The sequence below is a fragment of the Plectropomus leopardus genome, chromosome 16 (genome assembly GCF_008729295.1).
Source record: "Plectropomus leopardus isolate mb chromosome 16, YSFRI_Pleo_2.0, whole genome shotgun sequence".
Taxonomy (NCBI): domain Eukaryota; kingdom Metazoa; phylum Chordata; class Actinopteri; order Perciformes; family Serranidae; genus Plectropomus; species Plectropomus leopardus.
Genome location: NC_056478.1, coordinates 23,018,140 through 23,043,840, shown reverse-complemented (window position 1 = coordinate 23,043,840; position 25,701 = coordinate 23,018,140). Strand labels below are relative to the sequence as shown.

The 25,701-nt window shown below is 38.4% G+C and overlaps 1 protein-coding gene across 1 annotated transcript in view; it reads left to right on the top strand.

The window, feature by feature from the left end:
• Positions 1–25,421, top strand: part of msra (methionine sulfoxide reductase A) — a 41,399-nt gene extending 15,978 nt beyond the window's left edge. The window contains exons 2-6 of the mRNA XM_042504038.1: positions 3,028–3,096; positions 3,977–4,096; positions 10,449–10,553; positions 11,481–11,587; positions 24,029–25,421. Of these exons, the coding sequence (XP_042359972.1) occupies positions 3,028–3,096; positions 3,977–4,096; positions 10,449–10,553; positions 11,481–11,587; positions 24,029–24,199 (572 nt within the window). The 3' untranslated portion in view covers positions 24,200–25,421. The remainder of the gene's footprint in view (positions 1–3,027; positions 3,097–3,976; positions 4,097–10,448; positions 10,554–11,480; positions 11,588–24,028) is intronic.
• Positions 25,422–25,701: the final 280 nt, after the last annotated feature.

Here is a 25,701-nt window from a genome sequence, read left to right as displayed (position 1 = left end):
ACACACACACACACACACACAGACAGACACACACACAGATGTTAGACTCATTAGTATTCTGTCTGGACTTATTGTCTTTCCCCACTGACATTTACATTTAAATTGTTTATCTCATAGTGTGTGCGTGTGTGTGTCTGTAGTCAGTAATGAACATGCCTTTCTTGGTCCCTGAAGGCAGCCATTACTAATGCACATAGAAGATAATGTGAGAGGAGGAGGAGGAGGAGAAAGGAGGAGGAAGAGTATCTGTACCAGTATTCAGATACAGGATCTTAATATTTCATTTTGAAACCACAAAGATACACAAGCTCTTGAAGGTTTCCTATTCTGCACATGGCTGACATGAACAAAGGGGCAGGGTGCTGTAGAAATCACATCATATGGATGTTATGGTCAACCAAACAAATGAAACAGTTTATTTCAATATATTAAGATAAATCGAGACATGCAAAATGTACAATCAAGAATCAGAAAGTTTCTTATATTTTGTCATGAAAATTGCACAAAATGATAAGTGGAAACAATTACAGAAACATCAACAGCATGATTTATAAAGCAATTCTGTTGATTTTATTTTGCTATTAGGATTGTGTCATTAAATTAATGATTTTTTTTTTCCATTTTATGCTCTCTTTTTTATGTATGTCTATGTCTTAAATAATTTTGTTTTGTCTACATTTGAAGGGGATTATAACAAGAGGTTCAAAGGCACCAAATTATTGTTTACTGATTTAAGTTTCAATTGTATTGAAGTTTTAAGTTCTTGTTGTTTTTTTGTTTTTCAAAAATTCCCCAACAAATCCTGATTTGATGTGTATGTATGTGCGTTTGAAGGGCTGCTGATGGTTGGCAGTATCCATCTGGCTGCTTTTGTCTATAGGCATGCTGCCCCACACAACAATTATGCTTCCATGCATGAACTCTGTGTGTATGTGTGTGTGTGTGTGTGTGTGTGTGTGTGTGTGTGTGTGTGCGCGTGCGTGCGTGTGTGTGTGTGTGTGTTTGTGTGCGTGTGCGTGTGAAAAGAAGGAGGAGGGTGTAAGGAGGGGGGATCCAGATGTTGAGTTCATTCTCATTCTACCCCATCCCATTTATTTTAATCCATCTCCCTCCCCCACAGCATTGTGCAGCAAGCCATCTGTACACACACACACACACATGCACGCACACACAGCCTACGGCATGCTACCGCTAATGCATGTTAGCTCAGCCAGGTGGCTGGGTGGCCTCAAATGGGTCCTTGTACACCTCTGGCTCTGTGTTGATTGGAGTGAATGCAGCTGCTACGAAGTTATGCAGAGCTGCTCGCCACTGTTTAAGTGGGTCACTGTGTGTGTGTGTGTGTGTGTGTGTGTGTGTGTGTGTGTGTGTGAGTTAAATTCAGTGTGTACTGTATGTTTTGGGTTTTGTTTCTTTGGTGATGGACTCTTATGAAAAACACTTAATCTTTGAAATATATATTGCACATATGGAAATCTGTTTGGAAATTAGTTAAATGCAGTGTGGGAGTATTTTAGTTTTCAGCTTGTAAAACCTACAGATAGATCTGAATGGAGAGTAGAGAGAGAAGTAGATCCTGAGAAGTAGTCATTGCCGTTCCAGAAGCTTCTCTGTGGAAAAAAGAACTATTCTTTTGGGAAAACTCACTTGCCTTGCTATTTACTCTCAATGATGTAATTAAATGTTGCATTTTAGTTCTGGTGTCGTCGTGATCACGCTGGCTTTTTAAAAATGACCCATGAGGGGTAAAAATGAAGTCATAAAGACTGACAGGCAGTGGTGGAACATTTACTCAAGTTGCACACAGGTTCTCTCCATACCCTTTCACACGCCCAGATCCCCAACAGCAGTCAGGAGGCGGGTTTTCATTAACCCCCAAAATCCGAATACAAAATATTTCTAATGGGAACAGTTTCAAAAAAATTGTCGCATGAGGTGGTATTTTAGGACAATTTATAAAAGAGAATAACTCTTAAATCATTATAAAATAAACAAATCTTGAAATGGTTTTTTATAGCCAACAGTAGTGTGCCTTCTTATTAGGATGTAACTTCAAATATATGAAATTAAATAAGGATCATTAGCATTTTGAGCTTGTGAAATGATGTACACAAGTAATTTTCTTCACAAATTCAAGTTTGTGAATGTGTAACAGTTTTGCAGCAATAGAAATATTATGTGCATGTGTTTTCCTCACACAAATATTATTCAAAAATGTGTAAAACAAATTGTAGCAGTAAAAGTATTTTCCATACATGTAATCAAAATTTTTGAAACTTACCGTTGGGAAATATCTCTGCACAAAGTCTTAAAGATGGACGCACAAATTTCTCATCTCTGTATGCAAACTCAAAGAGATGCGCTACAAGCTATGAGCTACAACAGGCAATTTCGATCCTGTTTTTAAGGCGGAATTGATGAGCCAATCAGCAGGACGCCCACTGACACTCCAGTCGCTGGAAGTTAAACTGAGCATGTTGGAGTCAATACAGAGGAGCCAGATGAGAACCCCTCTTGGACGCAGGGGGGTTAATTACTTGTGTTAGTACAACACATGCTAATAAAATATTACATCATAATTGACTAGATTCGTTCAGAGTTGCAGTCACGTCATCTACACTTCGGAGAGCCACGCTCGGTCTATCTCAACTTGATTGCGTGGTTAATGCTTGCTGTAGTGTCCTGGGTGCAGCGGTTGCAAGTCAAAATATGATGTAATTGCCCCTTTTGCGTCGAGCTCGAGGGTTTTTTAATCTGAGTTTTTGTTATTACAATCAGCATGCTCGTGCTGTGCTTTTCAGTTCAACAGGGATGACTGGTCGTGAAGGTATGGTCAAAGAATTGGGCCATTGGTCATGTTAGGATTGATAAGTAAGCAGATAAACAAAGAGGCTTTTTTTTATCCTTCATTCAGTTTTATTCAGAGGTGAAGCTCATGTGCTAATATTTGCCACATTGATGTCACTTTAGTTTTGATTTCCTTCATTACTATAATGTTCATAGCCTCCTATTCTGTCTTTGTTGCAGCCAAACATGACGTGAACGGCAACAGGACTGTTCCACCTTTTCCGGAAGGGACAGAGACGGCCATATTTGGTGAGTGTCTGTTTTGTCAAAAATCATACCATGCAGTGAAAGCAATTTGACTAATCAGTATAGCCACTTTTTCCCCAGAACTTGTTGTCTTTGTTGGTTTGGTTAGTTAGGTTTAAGGGTGAGGACTGGTATCGGTTAGAGGTTAGGATAAGAGTTTTAGGGTAAACCAGAGGCAGAGTTGGGAAGGTCGTACATTTGCCATCCAAGGAAAAAGAAAAACTTGCATCCTGATATGACCTCAAATTAACTTCATGATTGATTTTACTAAGTGGAAACTGACTTGAAGCTGTTATGCTAGTTAAGCTCATTTAACTTAAATCCTGTCATTATTTAAATATCTAACATCATGTCTTGCTTCAACAGTGAATCCCAGTCACACTGGCCTCCATGTAAATCCTTGACCTTCAAAGTTGACCATATGTGAACCCTGGTGTTTGTTATGTATGTTTATACAGAAAGTAAATGGGGCTAAGCTAAGAAGGGCTGCAACCAATCTGCAACCTTTGGGGATGAAAATCGAAGCCAATATCTTGCAGAAACCTGCAGTTCTGTGAATGGCAACTTGATCCAAAACACAGTACATCCCCATAGACCCCTATGTTAAAATTTACAACATGGTAGTCCACAAACCTATAAACCTACAAATGTGCAATATACAACAGTGCAAACAGGCAGGTAGGAGCAATAAATTAGATAAATATAATCAATAAATAATAAAAAAAGAGCACATCTTACAAAATAGTTTTCCCGAAAACAGTTACTCTGTGTTCATTGTTATTTGCAGCTCTAAAGCTTCATAAAAACTCACACACAGGCCTTTTCTGTGTCTGTGAAATAGACTGCTGTTCATCAAAGCTTTTTTTTTTGTTATCTCTTGAAGGAATGGGCTGTTTTTGGGGAGCGGAGAGGAAGTTTTGGAGACAAAAAGGGGTTTACTCTACCCAAGTGGGCTACGCAGGAGGGTACACACCTAACCCCACCTACAAGGAAGTCTGCACAGGTAACATCTGCACACCAGCACACTCACACAAAGTGCACTGGGTAGTGTGTTTTTTGCTGAGAGTCAATAAACTGCGTAAAACAAGACACACATAAACAGAAGAGTGAATCATTTCCCCCAGGCCCTATTATACTGGGGCATGGATGAGGCTGCTATTGAAGCCTGACCACTCTGAGCAGACTGTGTTCCTGCATGTGTGGTTGAGTATTTCTGTGTGATGTGCGTCCAGACCTCCCAGTGATTCCTCCAGCCAGCCAGTACAGAGTGAGTCCATCATTAGACCCGCACCACCACCTGTCTCTCTTTCGGTCTAACTTTTCTTTTAGAAACTTCTACATAAACAAATAACTCTTAAACACTCACGTCAGTGTAGAGCTGGAATATTAATAGAATAATTGATATTTCTTGACCGCACCATTCATGTATGTGCACATATACAGCAAGATAAAACTTTTCCAACAAAGGTTGAAAAGGGAAGAGCAACAGGATGTTAAACTGAAATTAGAATTAGCCTGAAAGAAACAGACGCTGTGTCCAGAATCACTCCCTGTGTACTGTCACATCCAGAAGTGCACTACATTTAGTATCCACTAGGTTATTTGAATATACAGAGTATATAGTGCCCTCAAAAATGCCAAGTACTTTCTGATAAAGATACTCATTAAATAGATGCAAAATTCAGAGTTGCACAACTCAACAACTGTCAGCGAGGACTGCTCACATTTGAGCAAGCTCTTTAGTGTCTGTCATTTAATATAGAAATCTCAGGAGCAAGATTAAGAATCAAGAACTGGTTCCAAATCGTACGATCCATCAGAATCGTAAGCTTAACAATACATTCAGTCAATGCCGGCACGTTTTATGACAGTTGCGCTTTTCAAAACAAACAGTGACATCAACTCATGTGGGTTTGCTGCTTGAAACTTGCAACAAGAAGGATTCATGGCAGAAAAGAAGAAATGACCCAAAGCATGGTTTCATTTCATGGAGAAAGATAACAACAGTGCAGCTCTTAATGACTTAAATAATAATTTCAAGTAAGGGTAGAAACACCAAAAAATATGCTCAAACATTTTATGAGGTTATAATAAAGGGATGCCGAGTCGCACATCTGTACAGCTTGGAGGGATTTTTTTGTTTGACTAGGAAAAACCTAAATGAAAAAACAAATGCTCGCTAATGTCATACACATAGTGTTCAGATGCAGATAAAACCTGCGTAGACCTGCTTTTTTTCTCCACACAGGAAATTGATCAGAAATCAGTAATGGGATTGATAAAGAAGTGCACCAAAAAGCAGAATCTATAGTGACATCGGTATCAACACAGTATTATCAATTGTCTCATATACTTGGAATCCACTCGGCCACCAGTCTGACAGCAGAAATCCTCGGGGGGCAATGGCCAGTATTTCGGGAGTCAGGCTGTAGTCAGTGACTATCCGGGTGAAGACATCCTCTCCTGTGGGCCGGTCAATCTTTACAGAGATCTACATATGAATACAGATGAATTAAAGAAAAATAAAAAAGGTAATAAAAAGTAAAGTTGTTTTTAGGTGACGGGTTCTGCTTCTTTTACCTAAATGTTATACATTGAAGACTTTTTCGGTGGCACACAGGTGCAGGTTCTCCCAGCAGCAGCCAAACAAATAATGGCTCATAACAACTATGATTGGCATTTCTAAACTAATTTGTAGGCTAAATGATTAACTGATTAATTGAAAAATATTTCAGAGATATTGGTAATAAAATATGTGGCAGTTGCAGTCCTATTTGACTTATTCATTATCTTCCCGACGCAGCCAGGGAGCCAGTTTTCTTGCATTTCTCTCGCATGCCCATTTCAGTAAATCTGGGTAAAATAACACATGAATACATTTGAAATGGTTGAGAGCACGAGTTGAGTGCGTGATTTATCTGTTGTGGAGTATTTTCAGCAGAAGAGGAGCAGTTTACAAAACTCAGGTCAATTTGTGGGCTGGGTTTGGAGTCATGGTTGAGTATGTAACACCCCTGATTTTCTGGTTTTCTAGTCCCAGGAATTGCTGTAAAACACATTTACATTTCATCATGTTGCAATCCTTCTATATCTTTATATTTATACGTTGTTTAGACTTAAACCTAAACTCGCCTGCTGTGGAAGAGAAGGTCTCAATAACACTAACTCATCTGATCATCACAGTGTCTAAAAACAACATGTTGCAAAAACAACTCAATTTGAGCCCGATTTGAACCGCTGGATTTGTTTTTGTAATGAGCTCAGAATCTTGGCAGAGCACCGAGAGACGACACTTGGCTAAATGAAGTGCTCTTCACACCTTTCGAGAATATATTTATTGTCGGTTCAATATTTACAGTGTAGGTTTGACATTTGCTCAATAAATTAGCATGTTTTGTTTTTTTCTGTTTGAAAAACAATATACCTGTATTGACTAGATTGCACTCCCACTCTTCATTATTGTTCTAGTTCTTGTCTCAGAGCTGTCTTCATCTACACTTAAAGAAATAATTGTGTATTATTACTGTTGATCGCTGAAAAAAATCTACAATAAAGGTGGAGGCGTTGGTTCATGGAACATCTGGTTTGGGTTGCACATTTAAATGCAGTGATTCAACCACAAAAAAAATGAGAAAACTACACTCAAACAAGAGATTTAATCATGAAGCCAATGCATCCCTCTTCAGGCTTTGTTAAATATAATAGTCTAATACCATGCAATGCAAAACAATCCAAATAAAATAAGATGGGGTGGAGGGTGAAAAGTCATTTTAATTTACATAGGTTATTTCTTAATTTAGCACTTTGAAAAGCTTTTGAGGGAGAAAACTAACAGGCCTGTAGGGAAGAGTTTTTATTAAGAGCAACTTTCCAGTAGTGGCAGCCTGCAGGACGCTGGGTGTGGTGGTTGAAGGGAAAAATTAAGGATGGAGACTCATTATGCAGGCTGGCCTCTTTTACAGTCAATAATTAGTATTACTACCTCGGCCTAGGAGATCATGTTTTGGGTTTGGTTTGTTTGTTTGTCTGTTTATTAGGATGATGGAAAAACTACAGCTGCTGTTTTCAGTAAACTTTGTGTAAGGGCAAGCATGGGCCAAAGAAGAAACCATATCATTTTGGAGCAGGTCCGAATCACAGAGTGGAATTTTTTTTTTTTCGCTTTCTTTAAACTTGCAATAAAAGAAGTCCATGATCTGAGCTGGGATTGCACATAACTCTCACCTCGGATGTCACTGGCAAACATAGAGGTGACTGAGCAGTAACACTTAATACAGTTGTTTAAAGGAGAATTTGTTGATGTTTGCACAGCAATATAAAATCGATATTAGAAAGGAAATTATGATGTATTATATATTACAAAGACTTTTGAATCAGTTGTTTAAAAAATGTTTTTCATGTGCAAGGAGATTATATTAAAGGTTGTTTCACGAATGCGTAAGATTTAATTTGTGCTCATTTAAAGGTAGTGCAAAGAAGGACTGACTAGCGTTAAAACAGTTCAGTAATAGTTATCTGCTATGGGAATGACTAATATTTTAAACATCTGTATTGGCACAGGATTTCATAATCAGTGCATCCCTAGCTAACACTAACTCTTTTCAGTGTATTAAATTATTAAAATCTGCTAATTTAAAAAAATGTTCCAAATATTCGTTCACCAAATCATTCAGTGCTCGTGCATATCCCGCTGAGTGAATTGAAACACGACTAAACGTTCAGTTAAGCTCACAAACTAATCAACTAAGCACAGAGCATTTAGTTGGATAGCTGTAGTCCAATTCTATGATTAAATAAAATGTTTGGTACTGCTTGCTACTTTGACATTTAAAGACATGAGAAGGAGGGAGAGGGCTAAAGCAACTCAGTAACTGGTATAACTGGTAAAACCCAAACTCTATTGTCAGTACTTCATAACAAAGCAGGTGAAAGGAAAGTTAATCACATTGTGAAAGATCTCTCTCACCCTCAGCTTGAGTCTTTCCAGCTACTACCCGCAGGTCGCTGATATAAAGTCTCCTTAGCCAAAAAAAACACTTATCACTCCAATTTCCATAAACATCTTAAATAAAAGGTAGTGATCCATACATCTACATTAACACTATGCAACTTTGCACACAGTAGTATATTGTGATTTTTAATTCTAAATTATTGTATTAGATAAATATTTTATTTAATTTTTTTTTTTTAGGGGAGTTTGTTTTGCACTGTTGTTGAGCCATGTCTAAGACGATTTTCCATCACTACAGACAATAAAGTTTTCTGTAGTATGCTCAGCTAACAAGTAACGGCACTGCTTCAAACTGACAGAGCTCAACTGAACTGAGAAAAAAACGGGTCATTTCAGGTATTGATTCAGTTTTTTCACTCTAAAGATCTTTTTGTTTAAATGAAATGTTCGTTAACACACACAGCAAAAAACAGAGAAGCTTATTTTACAACCCACATTCAGGTAGAAGACTTCTTTCTTTGCTCAGGATGTCATCTGTATCAATGATCTAATGTGGTATTGCATCTTTGGTTTTGCAAGATAGGGCATTTGGCCTTGGTATAGGTCTGAGCTCCTTTGTGAGTTATATGTTTTTATTACTCATGAAGAAAGTGAAAGCATTAGTTACCTTTACATCATTCTTTATGTTAAGTATAATTGTCAGATAAATGCAGTAATAAAAATAAAGATATTTCCTTCTGCAATGTAGTGGAGCAGTATAAATTGGGGTAAAATGAAAATCCTCAAGTAAATTGTACTTAATTATAGTACTCAAGTAAATGTACATTATCTCATTCCACCACCATATTCATATTTCCTGCTGTTGCTTTACAAGCCATTGTCTTCTGTGGTCAGCTTTTCAACACACAGTCAGTTGTTCATGTTGAAATGGTGACATAATGATAATGTAAGATAATTTTACAGTTAATGTACATTATGTGGACAACAACTCTCTGCAGCTTCACTGTCTGTTCTGTTCCAGCCACTACATTATTTCCCGTCTTGTCCGAGATGAATTTATTCTTGCGAGATTGTCCTGGCGAGGCATTAATTTAATATCGACCGCTGCTTTGTCTCTGTTCGCCAATATCTACCGTAGGAATCCATAACTCCTGATATTAAAAAAGTAATAAGGCGGAGAGAGAGAGAGAGAGATGGAGTGGAGGTAGAATGAGAGACAGGAGGAAGATGAGGTGCAGTGTAATGGGTCACACTCATTACCAACACCAGCTGCTGTCTGTCTGTCTGTCTGTCTGTCTGTCTGTCTGTCTGCAGGAAGGATCATTTGTTATGGTTACATCATAATCAACTTTGGACGAATGCAGACTTATCAAGAACAACGCCTGTATTTTGGCTTTTAAGGTGTACGTTTTTATCGTCACAGTTGCCCTTGGAAAAAGCAGTCGACAGAACAATCCACATGCTCACTTGCTCCAGTGCTTGCAGTTGTACCAAACAGTATTTATCAGGTGTCATGCTGCTGCAGTTTTTCAAACTTTCCATTATCTGGCACACTTTTAGGACTTTTTGTTCATGTAGGCTTATAGTTTTAAATATGTTTTTCTTTTTTCTTGAATTTTTCCTTGAGTTAGTTGGTCCTAGACCTTGACAGTTCTCTTTTTATGGAGCTTTCTGCCGTTAGAACCTCAGGACTGTTTTAGGACTCTATGTTGGAGGTGGATTAAATTTTGACCCTTTGTTCTTCACTGTCAGTCCTTCACCTTGAAGATCTCTCCTAAAGGTCCACTTATTCTGGAGCTTTTGATCATTTGGACTTCAAGACTGTTTTTGGACTTCTTTAACCAAGAAGTCCTAGAGTCCTAAAATGAAAAGTTAAAACATAGTCTGCCATGTTGTCTCTACGGTAGCCCAAAATGGACAAATCAAACACGGGCTCTAGATAGGGCTGTTTACTATAGTTCCCTGACACGCATGGCACACGGAACAGGTTCCGGTTGGTCGTAATCTGCAATCGCACAACTGGATCGCACTAAATCCTACACATTAGACCTTAGATAAACTGTCTGATGACAAAGACCTCTTTATATATAAATAAATATTTTAAAGCGTGGGAAGAGGCTGAGAAGTTGAGACTGTTTTCACAACTGCAAGATGACTCTTCACACGCAATTTTCTTTACATGCAACATGATATTTTAGTCAAATTATGTGTATTGCACCTCTGCTTTTAAGGTAAACATCCCAGGATGAAAATATCTGTAATATAACAGCTGTTAATTGGAGGGACATCAAACAAATGTTGGGTAAAACATGCAATGCATAAAACAAGTTGAACCCTTCAGTATATATAACCTATATATAACCTTCTCTCTGACACATGAACTCACAGATGTTGTATTTTGCAGGTAGGACAGGCCATGTTGAGGTGGTGAGAGTTATCTACCATCCAGAGAAGATCAGCTTCGCCAACCTGCTCAAAGTTTTCTGGGAAAGCCACGATCCGACTCAAGGTACGACTTCTCACCCACAGACTGTCTCATAACTGGACCCCTAAAGGAGAGTAAGGAGTTTGTATTTATTGATAAAGAAAATGGAAACGTGTCTAAAAGAGAGCTTCAGTACCTGTTTGCTTTTTGTTTCTTCAGACTTGATGAAACTTTCATCACTGTTTGACTTTTTCTTTCTTTTTAATGAGACAATTTTATTGATCAGCACCAATCTAGATTTTATCAACCCGTTTAGGAACAGTGTTACGGTGGCTGCTCTGCTGTGATCAATCATGACTGTCTTGACTCATCTCGTGCTCGTCTCGTATGAAAACGCTCTTCGTGTCAGTAGTATTCTGTCGAGAGCTAAAATCTGAAATTTTTGACCTGCAGGTTGCACAACTTTTAAGTCAGAAGGCAACTTAAGTCATTAAGATTTACACTCATGTACATTTACACTCTGTACCAAATATAATTAACTTATTTTCTTCATTATAGGGTTTTTTTAGGGGAGTTTTTCCTGAGTTGATGTGAGGATCTAAGGACAGAGGGATGTCGTGTGCTGTAAAGCCCTCTGAGGCCCATTTTGATTTGTGATAATGGGCGGTATAAATAAAACTGACTTGACCGAAGTCTCGCACTAACAGATTGAATGACATGCGTTGGCATCTCTAGGGCCGCACCACTCGAGTTGCTGAAACCTTTGAGCTAACCAAACATCGTGATTGACAAGCTGAGAAGCTGACATTGAAAGGAAAACATGATGAAATGATCAGTTCAGTCAAAAAAAACAGCATTCAGTTCTGCCAAGACAGACGAGTTATATTTTTGGAAAATGCTGTCAGCTGTTGTTTTCAGATGATGTGATGTTGTCTCAGCCAAGAGCTGAGGAGGACGGAGGCTCCTCGCGCTAGCTGAAATCTTGAATTTTACATTTTTGTGTGTGTTTAGGGATGCGTCAGGGGAACGATTTTGGGACGGCTTACCGCTCAGCCATCTACGTCGACACAAAGCAGCAACTGGAGGAAGCTTTGGCCTCCAAAGATCAATACCAGAAGGTACAAACATCCCTCCATTATAATCTCCTCTCCCTCCAATCTCCTGTCTTCTTCTAAGTCACTCCTTTCTTTCCTCTCTGACTCCATTTCCCAGTATCCTCCTCTGCTGCCCATCCCTCCTGTCTTTCAGGTTGTGTCAGAAACACTCATAGATACTTTTGGCATCAGCAGATGAATATGGAAATCTAAAGGATTTGTGTATGTTTGTGGGCGTGTGTAGCATTTGCCATATATGTCCATATGCTTTCTAAGTAAACACGCACGCACGCACGCACGCACGCACGCACACACGCACACACACACACACACACACACACACAAACACACACCCACACCCACAAATGATGTTCGCACACTCCCTCTGTTGAACTCTCCTGCTGAGACTTCTGCACCACTATCCCACCAACAGGGCTTGTTGCCATGGAAACTGACGAGGAGGAGGTTACTCTATTCTATTTTTTTCTATTCTCTTCTAGTGTAGTCTGGTCTTCATTAGTGTCACTTTTTATTCTCCTTGTTCATTCGTCCTTTTCTCACTAAAACATTGTTTTCTTTTAGCAGAATTTGTCTCTTAGAGTCTTGTTTTCACTCTCTCTGCTTCTGTCACAGTCTCTGAGTACTGCACTGTGTAACAGACACTGTATTTGTGACTTAATGGAAACACAAACTGATGTGTTGAGCAGAAAAAACAAATGGTTCCTGGGTTCAAGCTCTTAAAATGGATTTAAAATACAAACAAAATACAGTAGTAAACATTATTGCTTTTTTCTGTAGACAGGTTGGGTCATTTTGGACATTTTAATCGCTTCAGTAAGGTCCTCACTTTTAATTTATCGCTGCCATTAAGTTAAAAAAAAAAAATCCATGTATTAAACAGGAATCAGGAATGACCAGCTTGGTAAAAAAACGTTGGATGGATATTGGAAAATTGTCAAAAGAAATTCCAAGAAGATGTCCAGAAAGCTATATTTATAACGTTATTAATTTTACATCGAAAATTATTTGACAGAAAAAAATTTTCAGGTTATTTTCTTCTAGCTTTTTTTTTTTGCTGATTTTCAGACCATGTGTTCTTAAGTGTCTCGTTGCCTTCTCCCTATATTTTAGAAAGACATCAAACCAAATTGCTTGGCTTTCAAAGAGTTATTCAACATTTGTCATGAATGACATTTTTAAACTTTCTGTGCAGAGTTTGCATGTTCTCCCCGTGTCTACGTGGGTTCTCTCCGGGGTCTCCGGCTTCCTCCCACAGTCCAAAGACATGCAGCTCAGGTTGATTGGTGACTCTAAATTGCCCTTAGGTGTGACTGTGAGCGAGTACGGTTGTCTGTCCTTATGTGTCAGCCCTGCGATAGCCTGGCGACCTGTCCAGGGTGTACCCCGCCTTCTGCCTGATGACAGTTGGGATTGGCTCCAGCCCCCCCGCGACTCTTACGAGGACAAAGCGGTTACGGAAAATGAATGAATAAAATTTTTATAATATGGAGATGTCTGATTATTCCTGTGGTTGTTGTAAGAGGGTATTGATCTCCTCGACAAATTGAAATGTAGCTTTTTCACCATGTTTTGTAGTTTACTGATTAGTACATAAGAGAAGATGATTGGGAAACTGAGTTTATTTAAGAGATTTTAGGAAGGCGTACTTCTTTCTCTCTCTCTGCATGTTTTACATGCTGCTGTGTTCTTAATGTTAATTTGATGGCGTTCAATTTAAACTTGTTCTGTGATGTGCAAAGTGATATGCAAATGTTAAAAGTCAGACTAAGTAGGATTGCCGTCGTAGCTTTTACCTAAAAGTGACCAGGTTGCTTATTGAAATATGAGGCACATATGATAAACTGCCTTGAAAATAATGTAATGGTGTGCAAAGAGGCTTACAATGTTCAAACAGTTGCTTAAAACTCAGCCAGTTTCCTGTCAGATTGTCTTTACACTGATTTCCCAAGGCTTTGAAGACCAGCAGCTCAGTTCCCAAAAGTATCTTCATGGTAAGATAATTGTAAAATTAATATCATGCAGCTTGTTATATTTGCAGGAGGTTTCAGGGCCCTGGAAGGCCATTTAGCGGACATAAAGTGGAGAAGTAGCTGACGTGTGCAAGTGTGCTTTTGTTCCCTCTTGCATGTGATGAAATGTGTTATGTCACATTAGCTGTGCGCTGTCTAAAGAGGATGTTATTGAGAAACAAAAAATGCAATACAACACAACACAGTGCTGAAGTAAGAGAGAAAATGAGCTTGGGCAACATCACAAAAGTGTCATAGTATCATATAAACAAAAAAAAATCAAAATTGAAACAGCACTTAGGTTCATGCTCCCAAGAGGACTGACCTTTACAAACAGAAACAAGACATCACAAAATTAAAAATTAGATTTTCTTTGATTTATGGTGTGGATTTCTGTTCCATACAGGTTGAATCACAGTAATTTTTGGCCCCTTTGAGCAAAACCACCAGGCCAACATACAAATGTATCAGGCAAAATCTATCATTTCTGTACAGTCATTCTTTTTTGTATGATTCTGCAAACAGGACAAAGAAGCACCTTTTTAAAGTGTTGTGATTGCATATAGAGTCAATGTAAAGATGTGATTAGATTCACATCTACAAGTAAAAGATGTTTCAACTTGAGCCAACAATGTGTGTTATAAACAAACAGTGATGAGAGAAAAAAGAGGAGAGACTGGAGTAGGGATGAGACAATATACAGTTTCTTTAGGGCTGTACACAACTCAGATTTATGTCAGTTGAATCAGATTCTGCCGTTGAATACATATATTAGACAATTATTTTTTCTTTTCTTTTTTTAATTTAATCCATGAAAATCCTTAGAATTTGGCTCAGCAGGGCATTCAGTGTGACAGCAACAATTATGTGATATAGTAAACAAGCTAACAGTGCTAATGATGGATCTAAAGTGTGCAACATTTATTGCCAACACTTGATATCAAACAAAAGCGAGAGACTGTGTCGTTTTAAGTTGCTGTGAGCTGTAAATTCACCACTTCTAAGCAGAAGAGAGGGTTAGGGGTTAGGAGATAATTTTTTCTTAGTCTTTCAGTGCAGAGTTCTCCCCCTCTGTGCTGCTGCCTGCATGTCCGCAGCTCCCTGTACCAGAAAGTAATGTGAAAATCCAGAGTGCTCACGCTCCCTCTCTCTCCCTGGCTTTTAAAGCTTTTCACTAAAAAGATACTCACTAAAATGTGTCTTTGTGCAAGTGTTTAATCACGTTAATGAACAGACTGTGAACCTTCGAAGAAGGATCAAATTGCTTAAACTGTTAAAACAAAAGCATATTTTTTGATTTTATTTTGAATGCAGTGTGTGTGTGTGTGTGTGTGTGTGTGTGTGTGTGTGTGTGTGTGTGTGTGTGTCCTGTGGTGATTGATATACAGTAGGTCGCTCAATAGATAGATTGATAGATTTCCCTCATACAACCAGCGCATCTCTCTATCAATCTTTCTCGGTTTTGTTTCCTTTCTCATTTTTTTTCTCACCAGATTGCCTCCCCCACTCTCTCCCATCTGTGTGTGTGTGTGTGTGTGTGTGTGTGTGTGTGTGTGTGTGTGTGGTGTGTGTGTGTGTGTGTGTGTGTGTGTGTGTGTGAGCAGTTGGCCTACAGCAAACATGCTCAATGCCAAACCATCTGGGCCTTAAATCTGTCCTCCACAAAAAAAAACGCTTTAGTTGCAAAACTAATGTGCGCGCATGTACACACACAAGCCCACCCATATATGGATACATTGTTAGCATTTTGGTTCAGGTTTATATATATATATATATATATATATATATATATATATATATATGGTAGCTATAGATGTTATTTAAAGTCCTCTGTATTTGATGTTTTCCACAAATCTTCAACATTTCCATGCCAACAAATACGAGGACATTTCAATAATTCAGTTTTTTTTTCTCTCTGTCGAGGGTAGATGCAGTGTTCACCTCCGTACATTGACTTTGCATGCATGCGTACCACTCCATCTTTAAAATTTTTATGACTCTGTGCTCCCAAAAAATCTTTGGGTGGAGTCCTTCTCCTTTCCTGTTGATGATGAAGTCTTTGTAGGTGGCTTTCCTTCTTTGTCCCTGCAGTCATGGTGGCCGCTCGTGCCAAACACCCACACTTCTTCTCTCCTCATTCCAAACAATCCAAACATGCAGCACAGAGAGATTTTCCCAGGACACGCCTCCCAGACACTTCCTGAATTTGTATTAATATCCACTCTGATCCCCAGAGTCAAATAATGTCTTCCTTTGCAGCCACATTTCATGCATGCAAATATGAGAGTGAAAAAAAGTGACAGAAAAGAGAAGGTTTGGGCCAGAAGTGCTGATAAAAGGAGAGAGGAGAGTCTGGTTAATTTGGTGTCAGGGTATTGACTATGTTCTCTATGCTGCCTGGCTTGATTGTATTGTTCGCACAGAGTGATAGGGGAATTTGGTGTGTACACGTGTGTGTGTTTCTGTTTTGTGTGTGAAGTACAACAGCACTGCAGAAAATTACCTTGCAGGCGGCTGGCAGTTGTCTGCAGCATGAAAGGAGCCTCCCTTTTCTTCTCTTGCCTCCTACCCATCATTAGGGTGTGCACTGCGTCTAAAATGGCAGGTGGAAGTGGTAACAGTGCGTGTGTGTGTACTTGCGTGCTTGCTTTATGTAATAACGTGTGCTCACTCGGTGGGTGCTAAAGCAGTGTGTACTCATTGTTCTGGCATCTCTCTCCCTCTTGATACACCTCTGTGGCTACATTTTCTTTTCATGAACGCTCATATATCTACTTCTAAACACAAAACAGCTGCTTTTCTTTCCTCTTTCTTCTCTTTCTCTCTCCTCTTTGTCTATGAGATCCCTTGCTCGTGCTTTAACATGCCAGCTTCACCTTTTTTCCTCTTCCTCTCTCTGTCTCGTGGGTGCTTATCAGTATTGTTCACGTTTTCCCTGCTTTACCAGAGCAGTCAAGGTATTTGCATTTCAAATGAGAAATCTACTTCTCTGACATGCAAATTACTGGATGTGAATTATGCATCTATAGCAGGCTGCTAACATAGCAGCAGGAACTGCCCAAACAAACGCACTGGAACACTGAGAAGGCAGGGAGGATGGTTGAAGATGCCACTACACCAGTACTGTGGAAAATGCAGCCATTTTGGGTATATAGCAGGTGGTGTTGCATTGATGTCTGTACCCAAATTTTTTTTTAGCTTAAAGTTCTCTGTAACCAATATTTTATGCTATTCACATTTTATGCTATGCTATTTTATGATATTTATTATCTTAAATAAACAGTCCACCAAACCTTTTTTAATGAAACACTTCACCCCTCTATGGTTGAAAGATGTCTCTGAAAAGGTTGTTGCTTTCATGGTGACCAGCTACAGTTAGATTGGATCAAGGCTTGGGCCATATGTAATATTTCATACTTTCCTGAAATTTCACTCAGGTGTATGGTATATTACAATGTGAGTGTGTGGTGCTTTTCAGACTAATAATTACACAATAGAAACCCACAAAATGTCAAGAAAAGCAATATTCTCACACCTATTTTCCTTATTAAACAGAGAAAGACACCTATTGAATTCAACTTTCTCTCAGTCACAAAAGGCTGACGAGGCTTAATTGCCTTGTTAACTCATCATAAAACACACTTCATTCAAACTTGACAGGAACAAAATAAAAATTACCCAAACCGTCTTGGTTACTCTTGCTAGTAATCTAGTAAGTAAGTCCACTGTTCCAGCGATCACCAGCTCTGGTCTAGTCGAAATAAATCTTTAATTCACCAGGTTAGAGGTAAACAACTGACAGTTATTCCCCACAGTCTCTCTCTGCTGTTGCTAGCCGCCAGCTGTTTACAGTCCTGTAACTTATCTTTACACCACTGGGTGTTGAGGCGTCTTTCAACTCAGCCTCCTGTTCTACAAGTAGAAACCTGAGACTGAGCTCTGGTGGTGCGTGCTGTGAACTACATATGCAATTAGTGTGACAGAAAGAGGAGTGCCTGTATTTATGACAGTATTGAAAAACATACTTTTGGGATTTCTTAATACCATAATACTGTGAAACCACCATGCCCCAATTGGATCCATAGTATTTACAGTGGATTCCATTGGTGACCCAGAAAAAAGTAGCAAAAAAACATTAAAACGTTGACAGAACTTTTTCAAAAATACTCCTGCTTCATTATAAAAGTACATATTTTTCTTCTTACTTGTAGTGGTATTAATCTAGATTGTTTTGGTGTGAGTTGCTGAGTGTCGGAGATATCGGGCACAGAGACATCTGCCTTCTTGCCAATGTAATGAAACTAGATGGCACTCAGCTTGTGGTGCTCAAAGCACCAAAATAACACATATGACAAACACAACTGCAATGTCTTCTTCTCGAAATCATGACCCCGTTGCTCAAGATAATCCACAGACCTTGTTGTGAGTAGTTTCATGTTTTTTTTTCTGACAAACTATACCCGCCAACCATATCACTAAACAGAAGGAAGCATGAATCTACACATGGACGAGAGGCTTGTGACAGCACGAAATGTAAACATTAATGGCGCAGAGGCCCTTACTGACTATCTGTTTTTGTTTTGGTTTTTTTTTAAGTTAAAACTTTTAAAACTTTTGCATTGCCTCTTGTAGCTTAGTTGATCTGACTGTTTTTTGCTTTTGTTTTTTGTGGCTGGAAAGTAGAGCTGTTTCCCACTTTTTATGCCTCAGCTCATGTTTTTGAGTTTTGTGTTCTTCTGAGTCCATCTAACTCTCATGAATACATTATGTCTAGAACATTGTATAGTAATTTCTTCAAATTTGGCATAAGTTCACTTATACAGAACTATTAACTGTTTCAACTTTGGTAGTCAAAGGTCAAAGTCAATGCGAGCTCACAAAAAATGTTTAGGCCAATAATTAATGCTAAATTTTCACAAAATTTTACAGAAATGTCAAATAGGATAAAATGGGGAAGTTATGACATATTATATCCAAAAAGTCAAAGGACAACCTCACTTGAACATCATAATGTTCTGCAAAAACACTTTTCTGGATATTATTTAATGTCATATCTCAGAAACAGAAGGAGAGACATTTGGTCAGATACCAAGTTAGTGACTCTGATCTTGGGTGTCCACCTTGAAACTGCTGATTATATAGATATTCTGTGCTGCCGGGAAGAAGATGTTTTAGAATATACATGTTTTTTGCACCGAAACCCATATTTGAAGCATTGTTAACTGTCATGGAGATAAAATAAAACTTTAATTTGCTTCTGTTGCAAACTTTCCAGAACTTGATTTTTATTTAGAGGGATAAAAGAGCCTTCAGTTTTTTACAAAACACATATTTGAAATAACTTTCCACAAAAGCTGAGTCTTTTTAAGTCGAGGCTAAAAACCTTTGGTTTTGGGGGACAAATTATTTCAGCCAGTTAGTATAACCTTATTTTTTTGCCTCACACAATTTTGTTTTTTGCAGTATATTTTTATTCTTTACTTGACCTTTGTGCTGGAAAGGTTCAGTATAAATAAATGTGCCTACAGTATGTTTCCAGTCTTTATCACAAAGTGCAGCTGCAACAGAGAAGAGAGTCCCATTCTGACGAACTGCTGCGTTGTACCTCTACCCTCCTCACTCAAATTAAATTGTGGTGTCAGTACAGGGAGTGATGAATCAAACAGCAGGGAGCAAACACTGTCCATTAAAAGCTAAACTCGCCAACGTTAGATCTTTTGTCTCTTTGGTATTTTTCTGTTATAGCCACATCACAGACCCTCTGGGTTTGTTTGCTGACATCTTCTTTAACAACTTCCGAGGGCTGACGTCAATGAAGTTAAAATGGTTTTCAAACAATTACCTCTCACTAACTATTAGAGGCACCAATGTGTGAAATTACTCTGCACTGCTTTTAGTCTGATTGTTTCTTTGGACTAAGAATAAACAGAGAACTTTTTAGTGTTTCCCCTGAGAGTTAATTCCTCTCAAACTGAAAAACAAAACAAGGATTTGTAGCATTTAACATTAAACTGTCTGCAGAGTGATGCAATCCCACTTATTCGTGCCATATTTAGATTCTGCTTTTACACTGATGTTCTTTGTTGTGCCTGTCTCTTTTGCATTTGATGTATGGATCATTATAGTTTTTGTCATACAGTCTTGCCCACCATCTTCGTTTGGTGTGTGAGCTTGCCCACATTTGCTAATGAGTACTAAACACGAAGTACAGTTGAGGATGGTGAGAATGTCATTAGTTTTGCAGGCTTTTGGTCATAAACCAAAGTATCAGACAGAGGTTTGGCCTGATGGTGGTGTTAGGAGAAAAGTCAAATGATCACCAAAGTTATTACAATTCATCCTGAGGGAAACATTAATTTGTGAACAAAATTTCATGCACTACATTCAGTTTTTGTTTAGAAATTTCGCTTAGAATCACAAACATCAACCTCATGGTGGCACAAGAGGAAAAGTCAGAGGATTACGTAAGTTGGTAGGATTCATCGTCTGGGCACCATGGATATGGGTACTAAAATTCATAGTTATACATCAAAAAGTTGTTGATATTTCAGTGTGGATCCAAGTAACGGACAAACAGACCAACCCAACATGGCTACATGCACACTGAATTTTCCGCTATTGTTACGAATATGACAGTATCCTGAATGTGATACAGGTTATGTTAATAGTGTATTTTGTTCCTTGTCCAGAATTTAGCATATTCTGATTAAGTCATGTGGGATATGCTGATATTATTCGGGTATAAGGAGCAAGGAGTTTAGACATGTATTCAACACATTCAGAATAAGCATCTTAGCATGGGTTTTTACCGTGGTTTGTGACACATGGCCTCTCGTCTGTTTATTGCTGGTGTACACGACTTCCCATGTCGGAAACACAAGTTCACAAGTTCCATTTAAACTCAGCAGTAGAGTGCATATTGTGTGGACAATGCTCCAACAAGGATGGGAAGAAGGCCTTATCTTTTTCTTTTGTCATTGTGTCTTTACCTTACATGACCAGCATTAAGTGGCACTGGCTAGCTTGTTAAATTGTTCTACATGCTGAAAATAGAGTCCATGTTGCTGTTAACCTCGCAGCGGCGCTAAGCTAAGCTAAGCAGTGTACTGCTGTGGATGGGTGTCAACAACAAAATTTATTTTAGTCACCTAAAAAAAGCCCCACCTTACAGTAATAATATCAGTGTAAATATACACTATATTGAGAGTATTTTGACAGCTTTACTTCAATGACTGACAGTGATTTCCAACTGGAAAATGAAGTTGTTATATCTTTGTTTTCAAAGCCAGGCTTTGTTGAGAAAAACAGTGACGACTTCCCCGTCAAAACGGACTGTCTGACAGAAAGCTAAGGTGGCGAGAATCCTCTCAGTGTAGCATAGGCCTATACTCAAACTGATATGGGTTTTTTTAGGCGGGACTTTTTTTAGGTGGCTAGAAATACGTTATGTTGCTGAGCCCTGTCCACAGCAGTAGACTGCGTCTCCAAACTGGGGGCATGCACACTGTCATCTACTGTTTGTAACACACTGACTACCAATAAGAACTCCATACAGCCCCACTTCAAAAAACCCAAACTATCCAAACTAGTCACTTGAATGATGAGCAAATCTTGTACACAGCTTCCTATGTGGTAACCATTCGCTAACAAGTTCTATTTGAAGGTAGTTTTATTTCCTTGGTCAGTGATATCCAAATAAATAATGTCTGTAACAGAATGTTGAATTGTAAAGAGCTGCCTGTGGCAGATCAATAGCAGTAAAGTGGATTATGACTCTTAAAATTGGCTCAGCGTGTTGACTTTTTAAAGAAAGCTTTTCAAAAGATTTGAAACACCAACTTTTTTTGTCTCTGGAGCAATGAGAGAACCTTCAGCCTGGGAGAGGCTTCCTATTCAGGTCCAGACCAGCTCTCTGAAGCCTGCGTGACCTCTGGTACTCTGGCTAATTAACAAAATACAGGATGGCGGAGAGGAAGGAGAGATGATGGATGTGTTGAGTGAAGTAAACACTGTGGTTAGATGATGTGTAGGGCTTTAATTAAAATGGCCTATTTTCCAGTTGGTGTAACTCACCCTTTGGATATGATTGATTATAGGCGGGTATGTGCTGAATGCATGTGGTAATCAAATTATTTTTCAAATTTCATATAACAACGCATTTTTCCAGCAAGACAAAAAAGCTTTAAAAGGCACAGTGTACATCGCCAGTTCAAAACATGCTGCCACTTGAATGCTGAGTCATTTTAATACAACAATTAAAAAAAAAAATCACCACTCTAAGTTGAGATCATTTCACACAACAGTGGCTCACAATTCATTTTTAACAACTGGCAATAACCTTTAAGCAACATGGATCCTCCATTCATATCAAGATAATATTTCTTCAGTTGTGCACCAGTTTTAAGATTTTTGCAGTATATGAACCATCTCTGTTAATTAGCAAGTCAAAACTGCTCCATAATCACAAGAAACGGAACATATAATTAGCAAGTGAATTATTGTGATTGTGATGGTGTGATTGTAATGCAGCTGAATACTGAAAATTAAATGAAGCGGCCAGTTATTAAATATTTAACCTGAACGCTCAGCCAGGAAATGAGGCATTCACATGAAATTTTAACCAAAGAAATGGGAAACAACTCTTTTACTGAGTCTTAATCATCACACTTGGATGCTAATTTGGGCCACAAAAGTTCGTGTTTTCTGAAAGTATGAATATTGGAACACCTGAAGGACATTGCTGTGTTGTTATTATTTAAGGTGTCCAACAGGATAATTACCATAAACCTCATGTAGTCGTTTCAGAGGCTTTAGGTTCGGGTAGCTGTCGTTTCAGGCTGCAGAAGAGCCGGCTTTTCTGATAAAAGCCTGAACATGTTAATGTAATGTCGTTTCAAATTAAGCTCCTCCAAAACCCATGCTATGATTAAGCTGTGTTGAAAACATGCCTGCACACACCCTCAAAACACAGCAACACCCCTCCACCAGGAATTAAAGTTTTATGAGCGTGTGTGTGTTTTTTTTTAATGCTCGCAGTTCATCTCTTTGTCTTTTAATTTACCCACATGCCATCTGGTTCAGTTATTTATATCACAAGGAGGAGAAGGTGTCATCATCACAAACTGATTCTGCTATGAATGTGTGTGTGTGTGTGTGTGTGTTGTGTGTTTTTGTAGGTACCACCCCGCCTCAAGCTGCGTGTGTGTTTCATAAGCACAGTAGACACATTTCTTCCTTTTTTTGTAAGACAATAAGTTCTTTGCAGTCCGAGGCCTTGATATTTGTTCACTTGAAAGTTGAGTGATTCTTTTAGAGAAATTGGTTCAATGTAGACAAACAATAAGATGCAGAATAATAAGATGTGTGCGTAAAATTGTGCTATTTGACTGTGTTTTCTCTCACAATCCCAAGTTTAGGAGCAGCTCAAGAAGAAACATGCTACATTTTAGGTTTTTAATATTGTAGAAATCAAAAAGAACTTTTGGCACTGGAGTAATATTACCTGGTCAGCTTTAGTTATTTGTAATAATTGCAGGGATTGTCTGAACTTGAGCTCATGTGAATCTTCCATGTTTGTAATTTGTTAAGTAAAAATTCAACTGTAAATTACCTACCATATTTCGCCAAACACAGAGGTCATAAAATAATACAATGAATACGACCCCAGATGATTTGGGGTCGTATTTGAAAGTGCCGTGCCATTTTTCTGCCTCTCTCTGGTAGAAAATTAACATTAACATTTTGATTTGAAAGTTAACCAAACTAAGCGCTGACTCACACACTGTCACTGACTGCAACCCTAAAAGTGCCAGAAAACAGACAGCTCCTTCCTGCAGTCATGGATGCTGTCATTTTCTATCAGATTATAGACTGTTTATAAAGAAGGATGTTGCATCTTCACTTACCCCCAAAATGAAGCCAAAATATCTCAAATACAGCTGCTGCCATCTTGCACTAGTGATGTAATTTGGTGCCAGAATCTGCACAGTTGCGAGCTCTGCAATATTGAGTTCCCAACTATTCACTAATCTGACCAGTTGCAAGCGGCGCCATTGATCGCAAGCACATCGATTGACACACATAGCTGTCAATCATGACGCCAGTCCCCCTTTTTAGGGTAGTAAAACTGCATGTACCTTTCTACTGAAACTATCTCAAATAAATAAATAAAAACCTTGGAATCAATCACCTGAGGTATGTAGTAATACAAGTTTCCAAGCAAATACAACTAAACTCTCTATTCTTGCTTTTTGGTCTGTAGCATATTCCGGCAATTTTTTATTTTTTAATTTTTTTCCTGCAAAAACAGATTCCCACAGAGATCACTGTCTGGTCTCTCTTTTCTTTCATCGTCAATGCAATAACTTTATTTGGTTTTTTCCAGTTTAAATTCTTGTAAATTTAGTTATTTTGTGTCTTTTTTTTTTGTTTTCAGGTCCTAACAGAGGAAAACTATGGTCCGATTACAACCGAAATAGACGAAGCCAAGCCATTCTACTACGCCGAGGATTACCACCAACAGTACCTGAGTAAAAACCCTGATGGATACTGCGGTCTGGGAGGGACTGGGGTCTCCTGTCCAATAGGAATCAAGAGCAAGGCTTAGATAGCCAATGACAGCCAAGATCCTCCACCATCAGTAAAAATGCAGCAATAGAAAGATTTCAGGGGGGATGCAGGGACACATCCCTCATAATATTCTGTTCTAAAAATGTTCTAAATATTTAATATTTTGAACATGCATTCTTTCCCCCTTGATAAAAACATGATTTAGCAAAAGACTTTTATTTTGACAAAAATCCATAAAAATGCAGCAAATTAAGGCCCTCCATCTCATTTATGTCCCCTCAAATGCTGAAATGAAACCAACGCCCTTAGATGGAGTGATTTTTAAATTACTTACAGAAACAAAAATCTCTGCATTTGAAATATTTATATTTATATGAAGGAGCATAGCATCAGTCTAATATTCACACTACTGAACCTGATAATTTCTCAGGATTAAAACCAAATTTTGCTCCATGTCTATGAAAAGAAACTGTGATTCTCAAAAGCTGCAGCTTAGATTGCACAGAAAAGAATAACACTCAATTTGATGCAGATTTCTTTCTGATGTAATCCAGTGACACGTAACATAAACTGCAGTGTAGAGACCGATTAAGGTTTTTTCAGCTCTTTGCTAATAGTAAACATACTATAGTGCCTCAAAATGTACAAATGATGTACATTCAGTGATAGCATGTCACTTCTGTGAAAGGCTTAACACAAAATAGACTCCTCAACACATACAATACAATTCAATGTGTTAAATATATCAAAATGTGAGTATAATCTCAAGAAATCAAGTGAAAAGTGGTGAATGCCTACAAAGTCTCAGCACAAAACTCGGTGTCTATGATCCATTTCACTGTTTTTCATACATAACAGACTGGATTTTGTTTTGACTGTTTTGAATTACAACTGCAGATAAAAAAAAGGTTTTTATGCTCAGGTTGCTTTATAAATGATAATTTATGTCAGTTTAATTTGAAACTATTGCAGTTTATGTTTTAGAAGTCTGTAGAGGAATGGAGCATTTTAAAAGCCTCTGAAATAAGAGGTCTATATTGTCTTTTCAATTTTCTGAGTGCTGTTCAGATGTAAAGACACTGATTATGTATTTCAATTTTAATGGATGATCAGGATTTGTAACATCACAGACCTAAAGAACCATTCCTCTCAACACAGGGGAACTTTAAATCTTAAATTATTTCATTGTTTTCTCATTAAATTTGCTGCAGACTATGTGAACAACAATTTTAAAAAATAAAAAAAAATGGTGTCATATAGCTATGATTGCTATTTTTGTGTTTGGTGTGTGTGTTGTGATTCGGTGAAGGATTTTGGATGACCTCCTTCCTCTGCTTTTTGCCTGAAGTAATGTTGCAGTCTGTGACTCATCTGTCATCGCTGTTAATTTGCAGGCATGTGTGTTTTGTACAGAATATGTGTGCTTTGAGGGTACAACACACACACACACACACACACACACACACACACACACACACACACACACACACACACACACACACACACACACACACACACACACACACACACACACACACA